Consider the following 21,322-nt stretch of genomic DNA (forward strand, 5'->3'; position numbering starts at 1 on the left):
AAAATTAGTCAGGGGAAAGTCAGAGAATTTTGAAAATAAAATTTTGCGGCCACCCTGGATTTGATTAAAAAGCCCCAAAAAAAGGTGTACCGGGTATATTATATTAAAAACGCTAAAATAAAAAAGGTGCGCCTGTCAGTTTTGATTAAATACGCTAAAGAAAAAAGGGGCGCCAGGTAGATTTGATAAAAACGTTAAAATAAAAAAGGTGCACCGGGCAGATTTTATTAAAAGCGATAAAAAATATTTGCGCCAGGCAGATTTGATTAAAAACGCAAAAAAATACTTGCCCCGGTCAGATTGCGGTGCAACACTTTTGATTCGTTCCTTGTCTCAATTTTTAATATCCTTAGAAAAATTGTCTTTATGCTAAAAAAATACAAATTTCTATTTCATGCGCAAAGGTAGGATTTTTAACTATAGTTGTCCGTTTATTATTGTGACTAATATGCAATTTTCCCAACAGTTTCAACACCGATTTGCAGAAGAAAAATATTGATAGACGTTATTTGCGACACGCGCTACTCCGGTGCTTATGACTGTGATTATTTTTAATTAGTCAGGTACCAGAAGTAGCGCGCGTTGCGAGCGTCAACAATCATCTATTAGACTCTTCAGAAATGTTATAGAAAAAAGAAGGTGGTCCACATTTGAAATATGAATAACGAGGAAATAATAAAGAAGGAATCATTCCGATTCAAGAGATTTCCAGGAGGCCGCATATTAATTGTACTTCATCAGGTGCTCTGGTGAATTTGAAACCCGGCACCTGTTGGAGCGCAATTCATATGACTGTGCCGTACTTCCTTGTGACAATGCTTTCAAAGTTATCTCTTTCAAAGTTATCTTCTTGATAATAATTGCGACAAATATCAACTATTTGCATCACATCCTTTGGCAAAAGTTGAAAATTTATATTTTCAAAGAAAATATTGAATATAGTCCACTATAAAAAATATATTTTTGTTGTAAGTTTGCTACAAAATTGATAAACCAACTATACTTGATGTAATAGAAGGTACACTCCAAAGCCGGTTTAGCGGACTGTCAGGGGGTGTCGTCCGTTAAAGCGAACAATACCTTTCAGTCAGGACAAAGAAAATCGTAAATCACAACCCAAAAAGTCCGCTAAACCGGCGTTGGAGTGTAATAGTAAAAGATTTTTCTAATCGACTTCAAAGCTTTTTAGATTGAAAACTTAGTGGTCTCAATCAAAATTGTTGTGGCTATTTTATTGATTAGTAATGAATGATGAATTAGTAAAAATGCATTTGAATTTGGAAAAGATATTTTATTATATATCTGTACTTACAGGAACTGTTTGATTATACAAAAACTTAATAAACATGATAGTGGCATATGATGTGCCATTTTTTATAGAGATCCGGTGAGATGTTAGCTTAAAATACTTTTATAAATATATAAATATACATACAAACATAATCAACTTGCGATATATTACATTACATTTACATATTATACTATAATATGCTTTCGAAAATGATGATCATCTAAAAACTTGAACAGCACGAGAAAAGAATAGCTGAACATGTAAGTTTTGTACATTAACCTTTAGAGGGCCAGTGTTGGCCACTATAGTGCCCAGCATTTATTTTAACGAATTCTTTATCGAATTGACTTCTTATTTATAAATTTTTCTTAATAAAAAAACAACTAAAATCTGTCCAAATTTACCGGCCCTCTAAAGATTAAAACTATAAGAGACAAATACATGGTACAAATTTTTTTTATCTACTTTCTATGTACTTAAATACTATATAATTGACAGTATTTTGATTCAACAAATTGCAAATACCTAAATAATAATTGTCCTCAATAGGCTAATCACAATCTTCACAAAATGTACATGTGCGATAGTAGCAGATTAAATTTTTTTTGAAGATCATCACCGAATTTTACTTGAAAATTGGTAACTTTTTCTCACAAAAAAAATTGTTTATTTATAAGATATACAATTGCTCAAAATTGCTTAAGGGAATTTCAGCCATCATGACGTCACAGTTTGTACAAAGCATGTGTTCTAAAACCGTGACGTCATAATGGGTCAAATGCCTTTAAACGATTAAAGATAAACGAGTTTTGCTTTTGAATTCAACTCGAGGCACTTCAAGTAAGTAATAAACATGTTTACAATATTCTGTTAATTAGCAAAGTTATTTAAATAAAATAAGTTAAATACCTGGTGGATGAAATTAAATTACTTAAAATATTCACTCTTTAAGAAATAAAATACTCTTTAATCATTAAAATACTCTTGAATGAAATAAAATACAATCACAACAATAAACTCACTCATAATATATTTAAATAATTCTTATGGTTTAGACCGCTGTTTTGTAACTAAATAATCAGATGTAGCTGCGCGCGCCGCTTCTCAGTATGTCGTCAGTGCTACCAACATGATTCGAAGAATTGTAGTTTCGTTTCCATCAAAATTGTTCACAATACAAGTTGGCAGCACTGAGCATAGAAGTACTTTAAACTTCAAGTCATTTAATTTCATCAACCAGACTGAAAATAAGCTTATTTTGTTTAAATAACTTTGTTAATTAACAAATACAATATTACATTTATTTTTATATTAATATTTATAAATACAATAAAAACACAAAAATATTGTGAACATAATTATTACTTACTTGAAGTGTCTCGAGTTGAATGTAAAAAACCAAAACTCGTTTATTTAAAAGACATGAGCAATTAAACAATTTTTAGCAATTATTGCTGTATAAAAACAATTGTTTTGGCCGAAAAAGACGATTTTTTTTTAGAAAATTTATACGATTAAATGTAATATTACCAATTTTCAAGTAAAAAAAATGTAATAATCTGGAATCGCACATGTGATAATATTTTACTACACAAATAATAATAAAAATTCGGATTTAAAAATTATTATTATTATAGATGAAATGAAAGTTATGCTATTTAAAAATTCATTTCATCTATATACCTAGATATTTTTATAAAAATGTCTTCTTGGTTAATTTCACAATAGACAATTTATTTTTCAAACAATGCTTAAGAAAGAATTTGATGTACATTCAAAACAAAAGTTAGTCCAATGTCATCATTTCATAATTCTTTCTTAACTATAATGATTTTCAACATAAAATACTGAAGTATTTTAAAATATTAAAATACAAATTAAAAAAATTTTTAAAATTAAAAAGGCCATAATAAAATATTCAATATTTAAATAATTGTTCATGTTTTTATAGCTTTCTTACAGAAAAGCTATAACAATATGACCGTGAAAAACTCTTTTAATTTGTCTATTATGAATTTACCTTACAATTATGAAAGAAAAGAATACTTTTGATACATTCGAGTATTTATATACATGTTTATGTTATGAACAGGTAAATACGTAATTAACTAATTTTATGTACACAGAAGGAATATGTGACGCACCCCGAAGATTGGTAGCTGAGAAGCAAAAAATTTTAGGTTATGTTTATAATAGTGCTTTCTAGAACTATTAAAAATCTTTATACTGATTTGAAAGAAAGTGAACAGAAAGTGCTCTAAAAAGCTGTAACGCCAGAATGGTTCAAATGCCCTTAAAAATAATTAAAAAGGAACTTCTAATCAAGATAAATCTAACACAAACATAACCTAAAATTCGTTTCCTTCTTAGGTACTTTTTTTGGGAGCGCGCCACATACATTAAGTTTTCAATCTTTTAAAATTATTTAAAAGGCATTAAATAATTTTAAATAATTTTAAAAATTAGAAATTAGGAACCGTGTACAAATTACATAAGGCTTTAAGATGAAGAGGGGGGGAGGGGGTCACCAATTCCTTAACGACCATTAGAAAAAATTTCGCTAATGTATACAAAGTCTCTTATAAATAGGAAAGAGGGGTTTAAATTTCCGAAAATAAACCTTACGTAATTTGTACACGACCCCTTAATGTGACCTTACTAATTTTTTCTCATGTTACGCTTCACGGTGATAGGGACCTTTCGCGACAAAAACATTAGCCACAATTTTCGTACACTGCGCGCATGAAACACTAAACCTAATGTTACAGTCACGTAAGGTTCCTTTCACCTTCAAGCATCACATATTTTAAATAAATTACTATTTGCACAGATTCATCTGAGCATTTTCATCCCTAACTCTGTTATGATTGTGGAAATGTACAAAGTTATAATAATTATATATTATTGGTAAAGAATGTCGGTAATTTTTAAAAATAAATTAAAACCCACCAGACGAAAGAAATTGAAGACGAAATAAAATATTAATGCTGATCTCGATTATGAATTCATGTTTTTGATGACAAAAAGGTATATAGAAAGAGAGCAAGTTCGCAGACATTAGTTTGAGGCTGAAGGCGTCTTGGGAGTCTGAAAAGGGTTCCATTTAAGACACTCGGGATCGATTTCTTTGTATACGGGTCCACGACGCTTCACTCTTTCTTTGTAATCATCGATTACATCCTGAAAAAAAGATGTTATAGCAGAGGTGAAGGGCACGCTTTTTTTTATCAATAAAAAGAAAATAATATAAACTCTATAAATTTAATGTTTTTTTTTATGTAATTAAAAATTAGTAACCTGCACTGTAAAAAGAAGACATCTTAAATTAAGATACATACTATTATAGGCACTTCTAAGTTGTTTCAAAAAAGTTATTAAAATTGAAATAATAAAATTAAATAAAAATTTTTAAGATGCTGGAGGATCAAAAAATGAGATGTTTTAAATATATCTTAAAACGAACTATACAATATGTATTTTAAGATGCTTTTTTTACAGTGAGTGCATTGTCAATCATAAAATAAAACTGCATCAACTATTAAAATGAGTTATATTAACCTGTTTTTTCAAAATAATATGTTTTCCTTTCCAATATTTCATCATTCCTAAGGCCTGAAGGGTACTAACTATATCATAAGAATCAATCGCCATCTCTTTACTGATATCTAGAAATAAAAAATCTCCCAGTTTATAAATTATTCCAAAGTGGGATGTGGGGGGAATTACTTTTAATTTTATACCTTTCACGGAAAGTTCTTTTCCACCGAAATTACAGAGATATTGCAGTAACACATCTTTCCAGTAGCTTCGATAAGAAATTAGGCCCAAGTCAGACAGTGGCTTTTCTGGAGAACCGATTTTTTTCTCTACTCTCGTTAGTAAGTAGCCTAGGAGAAAAAATGGGTTTTTTATTTGCAATATGTACAAGGTAGTATTAATTTATTTTAATTATTTGAAGTTATCACTCAATGTATTTAATGTACACCCAAAACTAAGATCCGACAAAGATTCTGGTGTCATGTGGACTAACCTTAAAATCACATTAGTTGGAAAAGGATAGACATAGCTTAGTTCTTTTCTAACCAATGGGACTTTACGGTTAGTTCACATGCCACTAGGAACCAGGATCTAAATTATTTTAACCCAAAAGACAGATCTTTATTCTAACTGAATGGTGTAGGCTGTGCAATGTTGGAGCTACTATCTGTGATTATTAGAGTGACATTTTCGTTAACCACAAGTCCACGACTGTACTTCGTAAACTTGCTCGGCAATCATCGTGATAAACATAAAATAGTAGAATATATCCATTACCACGAATCAGGTAATAAACTGAATCTTAGCCCAAAAGCATGTATTCTGTCCTTCCAGTTTGACGCAATTTTGAAAAGTCGTGTCATTTCTGTCCAGATATTGTTAGTTCATGACATACAAATCCATACGCCACGAACTAAGAATATTTGATAGAAATGACTACGACTCAAAATTCTGTCCAACCGTAACGCCAACATACACTTCGGATATTATTTATTTGTAAAATCTCTTATTTGTGGAATTTCACGATTCCCAACATTTCTTTCTATTCCTCTGATTGAGACGGTAACGAATCTCACCGGCATCAGCAGCAGCAGCAGATAGTGCGCCTCGACGTAAAGCAGCGCTCCATGCGGAGTTCAACGACCCACTCCCAGTCAAGCTTCTGCCAGACGGGCTCATTGGGGGTGGAGAGAGACTCAGAGGACAGATAGAGGCAGAAGATAAAAAGATGAGAGCTAGACAAGGAGACTCGTAGGGATGAGGGTAGATGTATGTAGGATACTGGCACTAGCAACGTTCACCAGCTAAACGACGAGCAACGATAGCAAGACCGACAGAGACAGAGAGAGAGAGATATATACTCTTTGAGAGACTAAAACTCAAATCAGACAGATAGAGGGGGAGGTAAAAGAAAGGGCAAGAAGCGAGAGAAATCCAACCAGAGGAGAAAATTAGAGGCGAGGGAGACAAAAGATGTGAGGATTCTCAGGCGCGATTACTTTGGAAAAGCTCAACTCATTCATTACACTCCGGTGGGGGGTGAGGAAAGGGAAGGTTCAGTTTTGTGAGGATCCATGACAGAACCAGTTGCCCGCTCATTTTGCATTAAAACTTATAAATTTGAATTTTGAGTCGCATTGAGGTTGTGTGGCCAAAAGCGAGGGCCAAAGTCAGAAGGATGAGAGAGAGAGAGAGGAAGCCGACACCCTTTGCGAGGTCACGTGGGGTCACATACTAACACAGCTAAGCAAGAGAGGGCTAGAGAGAGAATTGCCGGCCGGCATGGCTGGACAACATATATATACACACAGAGTATGGACCACATGAACTGCAAAAGCAAAGTCGATCGATGTGGCGAGACGCCACGATGTGCCATGGCCGTGTGGCACGACGACGCTGCTCCTCGTTCTATCCCGAACAAATTTTCTCCCATTCGAATCCCATTTGTCTAATCAATTCCAGAGAAGGACAACTTGATTTTCTCCCAGGTGAGTGAGAGACATGTGCGCCAATCACACCCTCCTCCCCACCAAGGTTCACAAGGTCGACGTCAATGAAAATGACGTCATTGAAAAAACACGAGGAATTCATTTAACTTTGACCCTTTTAATTCATTATATTTCAGGAACAGTACAATACTATTTCTATTAACCTTGAGAGGGGTGGTCACTATACTACCCACCATTTATTTTAACTTATTTAATTTTTTTTAAAGCTACTTTTGTGCCAATTTACCAGCCCTCTAAAGGTGAAGAATTTAGTGATTCACTATAAGACTCTGTTCTTTCATAAAAGAAAAGAGATGACTCCCTTTTTGCTGATTTTTATTAGAAGTCATTGTATTCACCTGGCCCTTTCTGACCATAGTTGAGGTAAACTACGGAAAACCTTATCCAACTACAGCCGATTTATCGACAGCTGAGTCTTGGATGTATAAATTCGAAGTCTCGAATACCTCAAGTGTCGGAAAAAAAAATCCCAGGCTGGCGGGCGCGAACCAAGCAACGCTTTACTTCCCGCTTCCGCAGAGCCGAGGTTTTATCCAACTGAGCTAAACCCGTAGGTAGGATTCTAAAATTCCAAAATAATGTTGTACTACTAAAATTGAGGACCCAGATAGCATTGAGGGCGGTGGCCAATTTTTTTATTCTTCTTTCGCCCTGTGACTTAAATTATTTTTTATTTTAAGGCCAGAGATTTTAATTTTCTTTTTCTTGAACATTCGTTAAAAAAAGAGATGAAATGAAAAATGTTTTTTTTGAAAGCAGGTGAAGAACCAAATCGCAGTTCTGTGGATCCTAATTGTGCCTTGGTCTTTATAGTCACATGACAGAAAATTAGAGCCTAAAATAAAACTTTTAAATTCAATGCTATCAAGGTCCTTAATTTTTATTATTATTTAGGTACTATAAACAAGTGTATATAAAACTTAAAAAAATTCCATTTTACTCACTGAAATCGATTAGCAGTCGACCATATCCTTGACGTTGATATGGTGGTAATGTCAGTATACAAGAAACATTGTAATTTAGAAAAGAATTCTTTTCCTGAAATACAAAAATTAAATTACAGTTATTATAGTAAAATAGTAATTACAGTTTTAGTAGTAGGAAGATACAAATAAAATGCAATTTCTCATATGGAAATTTTATAAAGTATTCAGCTCAAATTCCTCTTTAATTATTTAACCTAAGATAATCCAACAAGATTCGGCAAGGCTCCTGGTGGCATGTGGACTGACCATAAAATTCCATTAGTAAGAAAAGGATAGACGCATCTTCGTCCTTTTCCAACTAATGCAATTTTTTAGTTAGTCCACATGCCACCAGAAGTCTTGCCGGATCTATGTGAATTATTTTAGGTTTAACCCTACTTATTCACATTGTGAACGTAGCCTAATTTTTTTCTAAGTGGTAACCATTTTTATTTTCACTGGGAATCCTGGTTATTTTAACAATTTTTCTTGTAACAACTTTAGTAGCCATTTTTAGGCCACTAAAATACATAACTCTATCAGGGTTATGTTTCTACAGTCGTGCCCAGGAATGCCTTTCGTCAGGAAAGGCACTAATTTCAAAAAGTTTGCCTACCTTTTATATTGTCTAAAATTTCAGCCAATGATAAAGCAGAATTCCGTTAGAATTATTGACACGAACTATAAAAAATATAGAAAGTGAACAAAACGCGTCAAATTAGTTATATTGTTAAATTAACAATAGATGAAAACTTAACTCTAACAGAGTGAACTTGTTACAGTGAAATAGTTAAAATAACAAAAATTCCCACTGAGATAATTCATCTAGATCCGGCAATGATCCTATGGTGGCATGTGGACTAACTAAAAACTCGAATTAGCAAGAAAAGGATGGAGATCTTTTCTATCTTTTCTAACTAATGGAATTTTACAGTTAGTCCACATGCCCCAACCAGGATCCTTGCCGGATCTAGATGAATTATCATAAATTTCCATCATTTTATCTGTTTCTATTTGGGAACTTTTCCAAAAAATGGTAAAATAGTCGTGTCCTCATAAACGGGTCCAAGATATTTCGTTGAATGTTCATATTTTTTTCATGCAATATACAAGGGAAATAAATTCTTAACACTATTCTCTATATTTAGATTGAGATGAACCGAATTTTCTCCTTCATTATCGTCAAGCTCAACAAAGCTACAAAGCAATCCTCTTAGCTTTGAATACGTGGTGTACAAATAGTTAAACTCTGTGACCCTCACCCTCTATATACCCGCGCTAAATATATCGTCTAAATGCCATATATAAAACTCATCGATCCTACCGAATGCTTTATTGGGCTTCCAGTAAATTCTCAATAACCGAGAATGAGAGAGAGAGCAGTGCCGAACGAAACTTCACATTGATTTCATTGTTAAATATTTTAGCATTACATCAGAAAACGTAATTTTCACTTTAGGATATATACTTATTTTGAGCGCAACTTTTCCTTTTGTGAACGGTTCGAATTTAGAAAAGTTTTCTTTCTGCAAATATGATAGAAAAGTACAAAAACAAGATTGTAAAAATAAATTTGTAATTGAATATAATAATTATGTAATGCGACAACTCGATGGCGTAAAAGAGGTTGAGGAAAAGTTTTTTTTTGGGTATACAGTGGTGGTGCGGTTGGGTTCAGTATATATATATAAGCGAGTGTGAGAGAGGCTGGTAAAAGGACTGATATGTATTTGGCTGAATTTGGTTGTGTGAATGGTGGTGAACAGGACTGCTGCTGTCTGGCATCGATCGGCTCCAGCAGGAGTTCTACAGGAATTGAGGAGGGTTGATGAAACCTACCCCAACCTCTGTCCGTACCATCGACGACTACCCAGTTCACCTTGTCTACGTCATTCGCCCTCTGTTTCTCCCTTATTCCACAAACTCAGACTGTTTCTGTCTCACCCTCAAGACGTCTGTCTCCTTGGATATTTCACCCCTTAGTCAGTTCATTCTATCAACGTTTTCTCATCCACTTCTTATCCTCAGACGCGGCAGATCCCTCGTCATCGGGAGAACCGACTCTTTTTTTTCTTTCTTTCTTTCTCTAAAGGAAGGTCAATACTTTCCTATAACATTCAAGTGTATTGCCTTTTTTTTCCTTTTTGTAAATTCTTCCCTGTCGCATTCGCCACGAATAGTCTTCATCGTAGACTATTCACCACGAGTTGCATGTGTTACAACGATCGATTGATTGAAACTTCCCCATGGCAACTCGTTTTTTAGAATAGTTAATTGCCATATTCTTAGGCCTAATGTATAATGAAAACTGTTTCTCCGAATTAGTAGACTAGTTTGGAAGAACCATTCGGTGAGATAATAATTGAGATAATAATTGAGATGAAAGATTTGATGTAAAAGTGGTTGCAGGAAAAAGCGAGGCGAGAGAGAATGGGGGTTGAGGGAGACACGATCAATCGTAAGGTACGAATGACGAGTTTGTTGCCCTTCGGCGTGGATCGGTAGCCAAAGAGAGGAAGGACCTCGGTCCCGGGGATTTGGTTCTTCCCGGGGTCTTTATTCCATCCCCGTAAAGAAAAAAAGGGAGGAAAAAAAAAAGAAGAGAGGCACCCTATCCTCCAGGCCCTTCTCCAGTTTTGTTACCTTACGAGTTGCCTTAGAAGGTAGATCTCCTCCTCAAAAGAGAGAAAGAGAGAGAGAGAGAGAGGGGCCATTGGTTCTGCGGGTTGCACCTCGCCCAGCAACTTGTACTTTTGGTGGGGTGCAGGGATTGGCGCCGACGCCGCGATTTAAGCCAGCTTCATGGTGCAGAGAGGGAAGTAATAACGACCCCGACGTCGCAGTGCGCTACAGAAAGGTTGACGACCCGACGAGCCAAGGCGAGACGAGGTGAGGCGAGTCGATTCTCTCTTTCCCTCTTGTTACCCTCACCGCGTCGCGCCGGGACTCCTGCCAACCCTCTCTCACCCATTACAGAGAGTACACACTGAGTAGTATTGGTGTACGCTACCATCAGCTACCACCCGCATCCCCGATCCCAATTCGACAACGTACGGCTTTGCGTATCCTGCGCCCAGCCAGACCCAGCCGCCTCTGCTACTCACTGCACCACCACTACACCCCTAACGTCTAGCCAGGGTCGGGGTCGTTGAACGTCGATAAAGATTTGCAGGTCTGCAGGAAGCGACCACTGCAGCACAACATGCTTCTATTTCATTTCATTCCTTCTTTTCTCTCTTTTGCTGCATTTTTTTAATTGCGCATCGAACAGCATTTTCTTCTCTTTTTATTTAACAATTAGCACAATTTCATTGACTCCGCTATTTATATGCAGGACGGTTGGCTCCTTACACTACTAAAATCATCTTATTTGGTATAAGACATTAGGGCCTAGTCTCTGTTTTCATTTAATAACTACTAGACAAATTTTCGTGCGCTGTTTCTTCCTCTCTTTTCTTAATAACACTAGTTTACAAAGATTTTCACCTGCGGCGTTTCACTATCATTTCTTATGTAAAATCTGCTTCTGAATCCGAATATGAAGTCTGATTTAGGGTTACTTCCACCAACTTCAATTAAAAGTTAATCAATGACTAAAGCAAGTTTTAACGTCTCCTGAATCTTCTGATTAGTTGATTGAGGATTTAATCATTGTTTAAAGTCATTTTAGCCCATGATTGATCGGTTAAGGATTTAATCATTGATTAATTAATCGGAGTTGGTGAGATTGGCCCTAAGATTTTTTGGTTAATTTCGCCGCAAAAAACGTGTTTATTTCGGGTTTTCCTTTCTGGACCTCAAAGTATAATTTCTTAGGAAGAAAATAAGCCGTTGTCGATCAAAATTGAACCGAAAATACAGAAGATATAGGCATTTGAGTAAAAATAGGGAAAATTAGCTTTTACCCAATTTTACGATTTATTAACAACATCGTATTAGTTTAAGGTTTCAAAAAATTTTAAACATTAAAAATCGATCTACTACATTCGGAAATAATGGTAAATTTATAAATCCACTTTTTGTCGAAACTCAAAAAATTGAAATTTAGCTATAATCTCGAAAATTGTTCTACTTTCTTAATATTTGACTTCATAATCGAATTCAGGAGCAAATTTTACAGTGAAATGCCGCAGGTCAGAAAATTTTTTTAATTTTATAAACTAGTGTAATTTAGAAACAAAGAAATAGAATATCACAATTGATAGTGAAACATAAAAAATAACAATAAAAAAACTGTTGCCAAATATCACAAATACTTTTGTATAGCAGAATTGCTTTCTTCCTCTTTCGAAAATAAATAACATCAGAATTTCTTCCTGTACCTAATTTGCATATCTACTCTTTTCATAGAAGAATATTTTTCAAAGGTTTATAGAGGTCCTGACATTACAACTGTTGTGTTAACTTTATCATCTTTAGTTACAATCTTTATTTTTATATTCAATAAATTGATTATTAGAATTATCTTACAAGTCACGAACTAATATTGTGATAGATATGCCACGGTTGTCAAGAAAGGTGTGCAAACCTTAAGGACAGCATATAAGCAGTTATACCTGTACTTGATGTTAACAGTCTAAATTTCAGGGGTTCCAGTGTAGTCTAAAGGCCTAAGCACAACTGCCTCGAAAACGCAAAGTAGACGCAAAGCAAGAGTTAGAAAAGAACAGACATATATTTGTACAATTTTCTATCTCATGCTTCGCGAACCTATTCTGCGATGACCTTGAACTAAACTCACGACCAAGGCTAAGAAAGAACATAACCATACTTAGAATTGTAGTACTAAACGTATTAATTATTTCACTTTGCGTTGACCTTCCCCTTTCTCTAAATCTAAAAAAAACGACATACCAGATTCTAACTATCGTACAAACGCTCTGAATTAATAAGATTTCACTTAAAATATCATTGAAATTTATTCAATGATTCATTAGCGGATATACGCTAATTAGAATCTGTGGTATGCTTATCGTTGGGAATAAGTGAAATTTCCGAGTTTCGCTAAATCAGATTTAGAGTCTATAATAAAAGCTTTTATTGGTAATTTATTTCTGTTTATTAGAAAATTTTCCTGACATAATTATTCTCTTTTTGACACTTAAAATAATAGTATAGTATAGTCAAAAGCAATAGAAAAGGCGTGTACTAGACCTATTTCATATATTATTTATAAATGTATCAGTGGAAATCAAGTTTCGAGTAAAATTTTCTCTAAAACAGAGATGCCAGTTTGTCTTGCCAGGGTCAGAGGTCGTTGAACGTCGGTAAAGATTTTGCAGCTCTACTGCAGTAAGTATAAGCTATGCGCGACATAGCTAAGATGCAGAGGAATCTACCCAGAGCAAAAACGTATCTTTATCTTCGCCCTTCTGCAATACGGTAACTCGATGCTGCCGCATTAGACCATCAGTTTATTGGACCCATTAAAGAGTCATAATAATAATAACAATAATAGTAATAATAATAATAATAATAATAATAATAATAATAAAAATAGTAATAACAATAATAATAACAATATTAATAATAAAAATAATAATTATTATTTTTGTGAATTAAATTGAATTATCTTAAAATACCTGAATTACATTATGAATTATCTGAATTAGCAATTCCGATAAAAGTTTTATCTTTCATCTACTCATTAAAATGGCGTTAAAATTAATAAGATTTTTACTCAGGCTTGTGGACTAACCATAAGATCCCATTAGTAAGAAAAGGACAAAGATATGTCTGTCCTTTTCTTGCTAATGGGATTTTTTGGTTAATCCACATGCCACCAGGAGCCTTGCCGAATCTAGGCAAATTATCTCAGCCAAAATATTGAAATGTTGAGAAGAAATAAAAAAAGAAAATAAAAATTACTTCAAGTGCTTACCTTGCTGAAGTAACCGACAGTGTGACATCCCTCTGAATCGCCAATTGTCATAACGTAGAAGAGAAAAGGTTCAACATCATAGTAAAGAGTCTTATGATCCAAGAAAAATTTTGCTAGTAAACAAAGATTTTGACAATATTGCTTGTAGCGCTTTCCATCTACTTCCCAGACACCAATCTTCTCTTTTCTAAACAAAGAAATTAATAATTTACCTTGTAGTGTTTTTTTTAAAGAAAAATCCGACAAAGAATCGAAAGAAAAGTTAGTCCAATGTTCTTAATTTCTATACATTTTTATTAATTATATAATCCGGTGAAATTGTCTAATTTTATTAATTAAATATTAATATATAGATTATTTAAATGAATTATATTTAATAATATTATTAACACATAAATCACATTCTTGCCATTGTGTAAAATTATTTTTAAAAAATATCGTCATTTAGTTCCGCTTAATTTGGAAATTAGGCGAATTTTTAAATTTCAAGTGGAATGTGGATCAGCTGTTTTATTTGTCCGCCGCCATTTTGTTTCTGGTAATTCTTAGAAGTAAAGGCCTATACACAACTACTTAGCGAACGCAAAACATGAGTTAGAAAAAGACAGAGAACAATTTAATTATTTACAAAGATAATTAAAATTTTGAGGAGAATTTAAAAAAAAAATTTGTAAACATTATTGAATTTCTGCGAAGAATTTTATTACTTTTGAAAATAATTAAATTGTTTTTTTTAGAATTTTATGGAAATTGATAAAAATAATTGGATTCTTGTGAAGAATTTTTTTTTTCAATAATATTCAAAAGAATTTATTAAATCTGAAGAATTTTGCTATTTATGGAAATAATTGAATTCTTGAGAAGAATTTTTTTTTACAGTTTCTAGAAATAATTGAATTGTTTCGACGAATTTTAATAAAATTTTTACGAATAATTACATTTTTCGAGGAATTCGATTAAAATTGTATTAAAAATAATTGAAAAATTTCAAAAATATTATTTTTCGGAATTTTCAAAAAAAAACTTTGCGAAAATTCAATTTTATTAAAAAATTTTAAGTGTGTAGCTTTTTTTAAATTAAGTAATAAAAATTTTAATTATTAATCTTCGCACTAAGAAAATACATTAGAATCTGACTTTATAAAATTCAATTAATTATCAATTTTTAAATTAAAATACTTTGAAAATTCGATTTGTTAAAAAGTTTTTAATGAAATTCTTATAGCAAATTGAATTATTTTCAGTTGAATTTCACAAAATTTCTATTAAATCGGTAATTTTTTTAAAAATTTATGTACATAGTAAATTAAAATCAGTGACTGATTTTTTACTATCAAATTAATTATTTTTAAGTAATTCAAATTTTGAGAACAGTATTGAATTAAAAATTGAAATAAAAGGCGATTTTTTAAAAACAATTTAAAATAATAATAACTTTTTTTAAATTTGGTGATAAATTCAAATTCCCAGTTCGGCATAAAATTCTTGGCTTATTTCCGGTTTTGGTTTTTGGAACAAAGAATTTTTGGAACTTTCGACTTTAGGAACAAAGAATTATTGGAAAATTAAAAAAAAATGTTTCTTAATACTGACAGAGAATTGTAATGTATATTCAAATGCAACTTTTAGTTGTTTAAATTGTTGTGAATTATTATTATTTCCTATTGTCAGGTTTTTGGTAAAATGTGATTGATAAAATTCGATAGTTTTTCGAAATAGTTTTTACCTGTAAACTTCGTGGCCTGGAGGATGTCGCCAGAGGCACTTTTCGCGATGTCTCCTTAAAACCTGCCGGCTTTTTGCGTACCTCAAACAGAATTCGCAAAGATAAAGCTTTGGAGCACGACTATATTCTTCTGGATAGGGACTTTGGTACCAGACTTCCATCTCCCATTTTCCCATTTCAACGAGACGTGTTCCACCCACGTTCTTACTGTCTCCATCATAATCTAATTCTTTCAACTCCTTTTCCTTCAATGAAAAAAATACAAAATTACTTAATATCAGTCGATTCTCTTCATTGAAACCCAATTTTTCCAAGGATATCGAATTGAGACAGAAAAAGGTATCAAATATCAATTTTTCTAAGAATAGCAAATTGAGACAGAAAAAGGTATCAAAAATGTTGCTTCGCAACACTTTTTGATACCTTTTTTTCTCAATTTGCTATTCTTGGAAAAATTGTGAATCAATTAGCTTACAATTTTTTCACTGGCAATCGCTTGAGCTTCCATAAATAATTTGAGATCGTATTCGGAGGTGAGATTCATAAGACGTGGTTGTCTGTCTTTTTCGATTCCAACATTTTCACCTCCACTATCGCTCTCGTTCGTATCTGCGGAAGGTCCTTTCCATTTACCTCTTAAATCCTTTACCTTCAATTGATAGTTGCGTTGCTCATTTGTTTGATGCACTCCCTTTGGTGACTTTTTTGCTGAATTTGATATGGCTTTTTTTCGATCATCTTCTCGCTTTTTTCTTTCCTTGTAAAACTCTCTGGAAGTGAAAGAGAACATTTTCAACTATAACAGAAATATTAATAGTTTCTTTTATGTGCAAAACTCCTTGAGAAATTTTAGATTATTTCAGAGCAAATTTACCGAATTACATGAAAATTAGTCCTTGAAGAAAAAAATTTCCACTTTTCAAAAAATTTGGAAAAATGTTAGTTTTTTGACATTTAAAAATTTAATTTTAATTATTTCTCAATGTCTTTAAAATTAAATTTTTTTGGTTAAAGGAAATAAATATAAAATAACTTTTACTTCTAAGAAAAACCCAAATTGTTTTTAATTTTTGACAAATTGCAATAAACTATTAATTTATTAAAATTTATTCTGAAATTATTAATTTAATTCTAGCGATGAATTTTATAATTTATGAAAATAATTGAATTTTTGCAACGAATTTTATTGACTTTTTAAAATTAATTGAATTGCAGTAAAAAAATTTTATTATTTATAAGAAGAATTGAATTCTTGTGAAGATTTTTATTAAAATTTTTGTAAATAATTGAATTTTTTTTAATCATTTTACGAAGATTTAAAAGTATAATTCAACTGTTTCGAATAGTTTATTTAAAATTGTATTAAAAATAATTTAATTGTATCGATGAATTTTATTATTTATGAAAACAATTGAATTCTTTCTCCTTTTATTAAAACACTATACTTTTATTTTAAAATTCCAATAAATTTTACTATATACGAAGTAAATTTTGGGAAAAAATTAGTAAAATTTACTTGGGACTTGGAAAAATTTTCTTCAAAAATGGTAAAATTTAATATTAAAAATTGTTATTTACAGAAAAACTGTTACTATGCATTTTCAGAGACAATTCTTTTTTTTTTTATAAAAATTCGATATATTTACTTCCAAAATAATTAAATTTACTCTAAAAATAATCATTATTTTTAATACAATTTGTTAATTTTTAAAATTTTCACAAAATGATTAAAAAAAATTCAATTATTTTCAAAAATTTAAATAAAATCCTTCACAAGAATTCAATTCTTTTTACAAATCAAAAAATTTTTCACTGGAATTCAATTATTTTAAAAAATTCAATAAAATTTATTGCAAAAATTCAATTATTCTCAGAAATAAAAAAATTCATCGCTAGAATTAAATTACTAATTCCATAATAAATTTTACTAAATTAAAAGTATATTGTACTAATTTTCAATAAAATTTACTACAGATATTAAAAAATTTATTTTGGAATTAACGATTTTTAATAATAAAATTTACTATTTTCAAAGTTAATTTTATTTTATAAATATTATTCAAATTTTTCCCGCACATTGCAATTCTTTTAGAAATTCTTATTCTTATAGTAAATTTAACGATTTTGGAAGTAAATATTTCGAATTTTTAGAAGGAAGGAAAGTTTTCCAAGTCTCAAGTTAATTTTACTAATTTTTTTTTCTGAAATTTACTTCATAGTAAAATTTATGAAATTTAAATTGTTTTCGACTCGAAGAGTTGATTTTCTGAAATTTTTTACGAATAAATTAAAGTAATTCGTGGTTGCCACCAGAATAATGTAAATTTTTCCTGGAGCTGCAATTGTCAATTTCGGTGAAAAAGTTTTCTAATTTTAAGCAAAAATATTCTTACACACAAGCTTCCAGAGTTGTATTGTGATACAGAGGACAAGCTTCCAAGGTGAAGTGAGTATCAAATTTTCCCGACAAATGACCATGAGATTCACAGGTGGTAGACAGCGGGCATTCCCTTTCTTTTGAATTAATTCTAGAAGAATTACTCTGATTGCTTTTAATGCTCGAGTTATTTCCACTTCCACTTCCACTATTTTGAGCAGATTTACTGGTATTGTGTTTTGTTCCAATATTCGATGCCGATCTTTTCACTGGAGATTTTGTACTGCAGCTTCTTTTATTTTCAGCTATTCCAAAAAGAAAACACAGTGAATGAATTATTGAATATTTCGACTGTATATTATAAATTATTTAAATATATTTTAATATATTTTAAATATATTTAATATATTTTAAATATATTTAATATATTTTAAATATATTTAATATATTTTGATTCAATTATTTCTTAGAAGTATGTTACAAATTGTTTTTAATTTTAAATAAGAGGAAAAATCAGTTTAAAATTTCGGACTCACCTACGTCCGATTCCGAATCGCTACCAATTTTAGATCGCATCTGAAATTGTTTACTTTCTTTTCGAGCTTGCAATTTACGTTTTCCTTTGATAGAGTTTTTCGAAAGCGATTGTTCGCCATGTTCCTCAGTATCTTTATCAGTTTCCGAAGCATCAACGTCATCCTCGCTTTTTACTAGAGAAATAAAAATTGAAATGCAACATTATACATTTATTCCAAAAATATAGGAATAATAAAATTTTAAATTACAAAGATTATAATTTAAATTAAATTATAATTTAAATTTAAAATTACAATCATTTAAATTACAATTAAAAATTCAAAACTAAATTAAATTGCAATTAAAATTACAATGGTTTCAATTACAACTGAAACTTGAAAATTACCTTGACGTTTAGTATTCCTCTGAGGTTTCACAGCAGCAACGGAGGTTAAGGGCCTTTTTTGAGAAGGATTTGAACTGGAGGAGCTATTTAATTGATTTTCCTTCTTCTTCGATGGAGGTGGACTGGCAACACTTTCCGATGATTCAGATTCAGAACTACTGTCTGATGTCTCGGAGGATCCTGATCCTGCCGAGCAACTTTTCGAACTTATGGAACTATCTGATTTTAGAGATGGCTTTCGAGAAATATCTGAAAATTTATACAGAAATTGTATATACTTATACAATATGTTAAATATAAATATAAATTGATTTATTTTGATAGAGAAACAAATTATATACTAACTTGCTCTATTATTTATTGGAGGCCTCGGCTTAGGAGCACCGGGTCTTGTTTTTCCACTTTGCGGTTTCGGAGATTTCACAGGGGAAGTCACTTTAGAAACAGTGGATCTATTCACGGTTGCAGTGTCGCTTTCACTACTATTTTCCGGACTGAATATACTCTTCTTTTTCAATTTTTTCTGTATTGGCTCAGACGCCGTCTTAGATGCCTTCTCTACTGTAGCTTTTCCAGTTGCTGACGCTGTAAATAAATAAAAGTTAAAAAGTGTAAAGCCTCGAGCTCGAATTTTAAAAATTAATACTTGAGGATTAAAAATTATTTTCAAAAACTCTTGAAACTGAATATAATATAAAATTATTTGCAAGAATGCAATGATTTATTACTACATATATCAATGATTTATTACTACAGATATTAATTAATTAATTAGAATAATATTAGTAAACTTACCGGGAAATTTGCTATGTTTATTCAATGTCTTCGAACTCGACAACTGTTTTTGTTGAAGTAAAGGTGCAGTTTTGTTGACAGGTCTCTGCGCCTTTATTACTGGAGCAACTGTAGCAGTCGCTTTTGGTTTCGCCGGTGGTGGTTTTCTCTTCACGGATTTCGTTTTATTTGGCGATTCCTCCGACTCCGAAGAATAAACAACAGGACGTATTTTCTGAGTCGCTTTTTCTTTGACTTTACTTTCTGACGATTGCAGAGAAGTATTGCCCCCCTCACTTTTTGTTTTGACATGACGAGCTGCTGCATTTACTGGCACTTTTTTTTTAACTTTATCCGAATCAGATGCCTTTTGACTATTAGCTGATGTACTCGAATTTTCCGATTCAGAAGAACTCGATTCACTGCCCGATGTCGATGAACTTGACGTCGAGGAATTTGAACTCGACGACGAAGTTGATTCAGAACTTGTGGTCTAGAAAAAATAAACAATAGTTTGAACAAAAATAGACTAAAATCTTCTATTTCTTTTTAAAATAGAAATTAAGTGAGAAAGAAGAAACTTAAAGATAAAAAGTAGTTAAAAATTGATAAACTTTATAAATGAACGAATGTTATTTTTTTCTCGAACTATTATTAAAATATAACCAATAAGTCGTGTGACTCAACTGTCAGATATTTTTAACTTTAATTATTAGAAAAATAGCAAGTATTATTGAATAATGTACCCACTTTACGTTTAGGAGTCATGTTTGTTGTTAAATTACATTATTTTTCTTTACAATATATATACATTATTGCTATTTATTTATGTATATAAACAGAACCCAAAATAAGGTTGGTGCTTTACTTTTAAGGCAAACGCACAATAGTTGCGAACACGAGGCATGTGTTAGAAAAGCAAAGAGATATACTTGTGTCCTTTTCTATCTCACGCTTCGGTAAAAATATTGTGCGTCGGCTTTTTGTCTTAAGGCCAATGCACAAGCTTTTCGAACACATGTGTCAGAAAAGGACACAAGGTCCTTTACCCTAAGGGTGCATTCACACCTCGTAGAAATAAAATTTACCGAAAATTGTCCGCGTTCACAGCTGTAAAGGTGTTTCTACAATAGCTCCCAAACAACGTTTGTTTTGTCAAATTTCAAGGATTTCAAGTATTTTCCATAATCTACGATAATTTACTTTAAATCAATAAATTTAGAGTAAATTATCGTAGATTATGGAAAATACTTTAAATTTGACATTTACTTTAAAATCAGACAGAACTATTTGATTGGCTTGATTAAAATCAGGAAGATTTAAGCTCTGTGCACAACAAATCGCGAACGTGACGTATGTGATAGAAAAAGACACAAATATATCTCTGTCCTGTTCTATCGCATGCATTACGTTCGCTAATCTTATTCTTGGGGCCATTTTTTACTACAGGCAACTGCTTATATGCTGTCCTTCCGGATTTGGACACTTTTTTGAAAGCAGTGGCATTGTTTACATTATCAGGGTGGTCACAAGTTTCAGATTATCAATTCCTGACATTAAAATTATCTTCCCTGACAAAATTCTTTTTACAGGAAAATCTGAAAGTTTACAGGAAAATTAGTCAAATTTATATAAATTTTAATTACTTCTAAAAATTACAATTAGAAGCCTTCTTGAATTCAATTATTTTCTACAATTTACAACTAAACTTCATCTCTACATTAATTATTAAAAATAATTTCCCGAAAGTTCTATAAGAATTCAATTATTTAAATAAAAAAACTCAATTTAAAAACTAAAAAATGTGGTTTTTTGTTGCAATATTTGGAAAAAAAATCGC

The 21,322-nt window shown here is 31.7% G+C and overlaps 1 protein-coding gene across 1 annotated transcript; it reads right to left on the reverse strand.

Annotated features, from left to right (window-relative positions):
• Nucleotides 1-1,270: 1,270 nt before the first annotated feature.
• LOC122499665 (histone acetyltransferase KAT7) lies at nt 1,271-20,377 on the reverse strand. Its single transcript, XM_043608142.1, has 13 exons — nt 20,233-20,377; nt 19,504-19,975; nt 19,054-19,293; nt 18,709-18,957; nt 18,323-18,496; nt 17,803-18,091; nt 15,885-16,179; nt 15,410-15,654; nt 13,684-13,870; nt 7,782-7,875; nt 5,032-5,178; nt 4,850-4,956; nt 1,271-4,471 (listed from the first exon to the last, which is right to left on the reverse strand). The coding sequence occupies exons 1-13, from the start codon at nt 20,248-20,250 to the stop codon at nt 4,349-4,351; spliced, it is 2,640 nt and encodes an 879-aa protein (XP_043464077.1). The 5' UTR covers nt 20,251-20,377; the 3' UTR covers nt 1,271-4,348.
• Between the last annotated feature and the right edge of the window lie 945 nt (nt 20,378-21,322).

This window comes from Leptopilina heterotoma, unplaced genomic scaffold (genome assembly GCF_015476425.1).
Source record: "Leptopilina heterotoma isolate Lh14 unplaced genomic scaffold, ASM1547642v1 Lhet_101, whole genome shotgun sequence".
NCBI classification, from domain to species: Eukaryota; Metazoa; Arthropoda; class Insecta; order Hymenoptera; family Figitidae; genus Leptopilina; species Leptopilina heterotoma.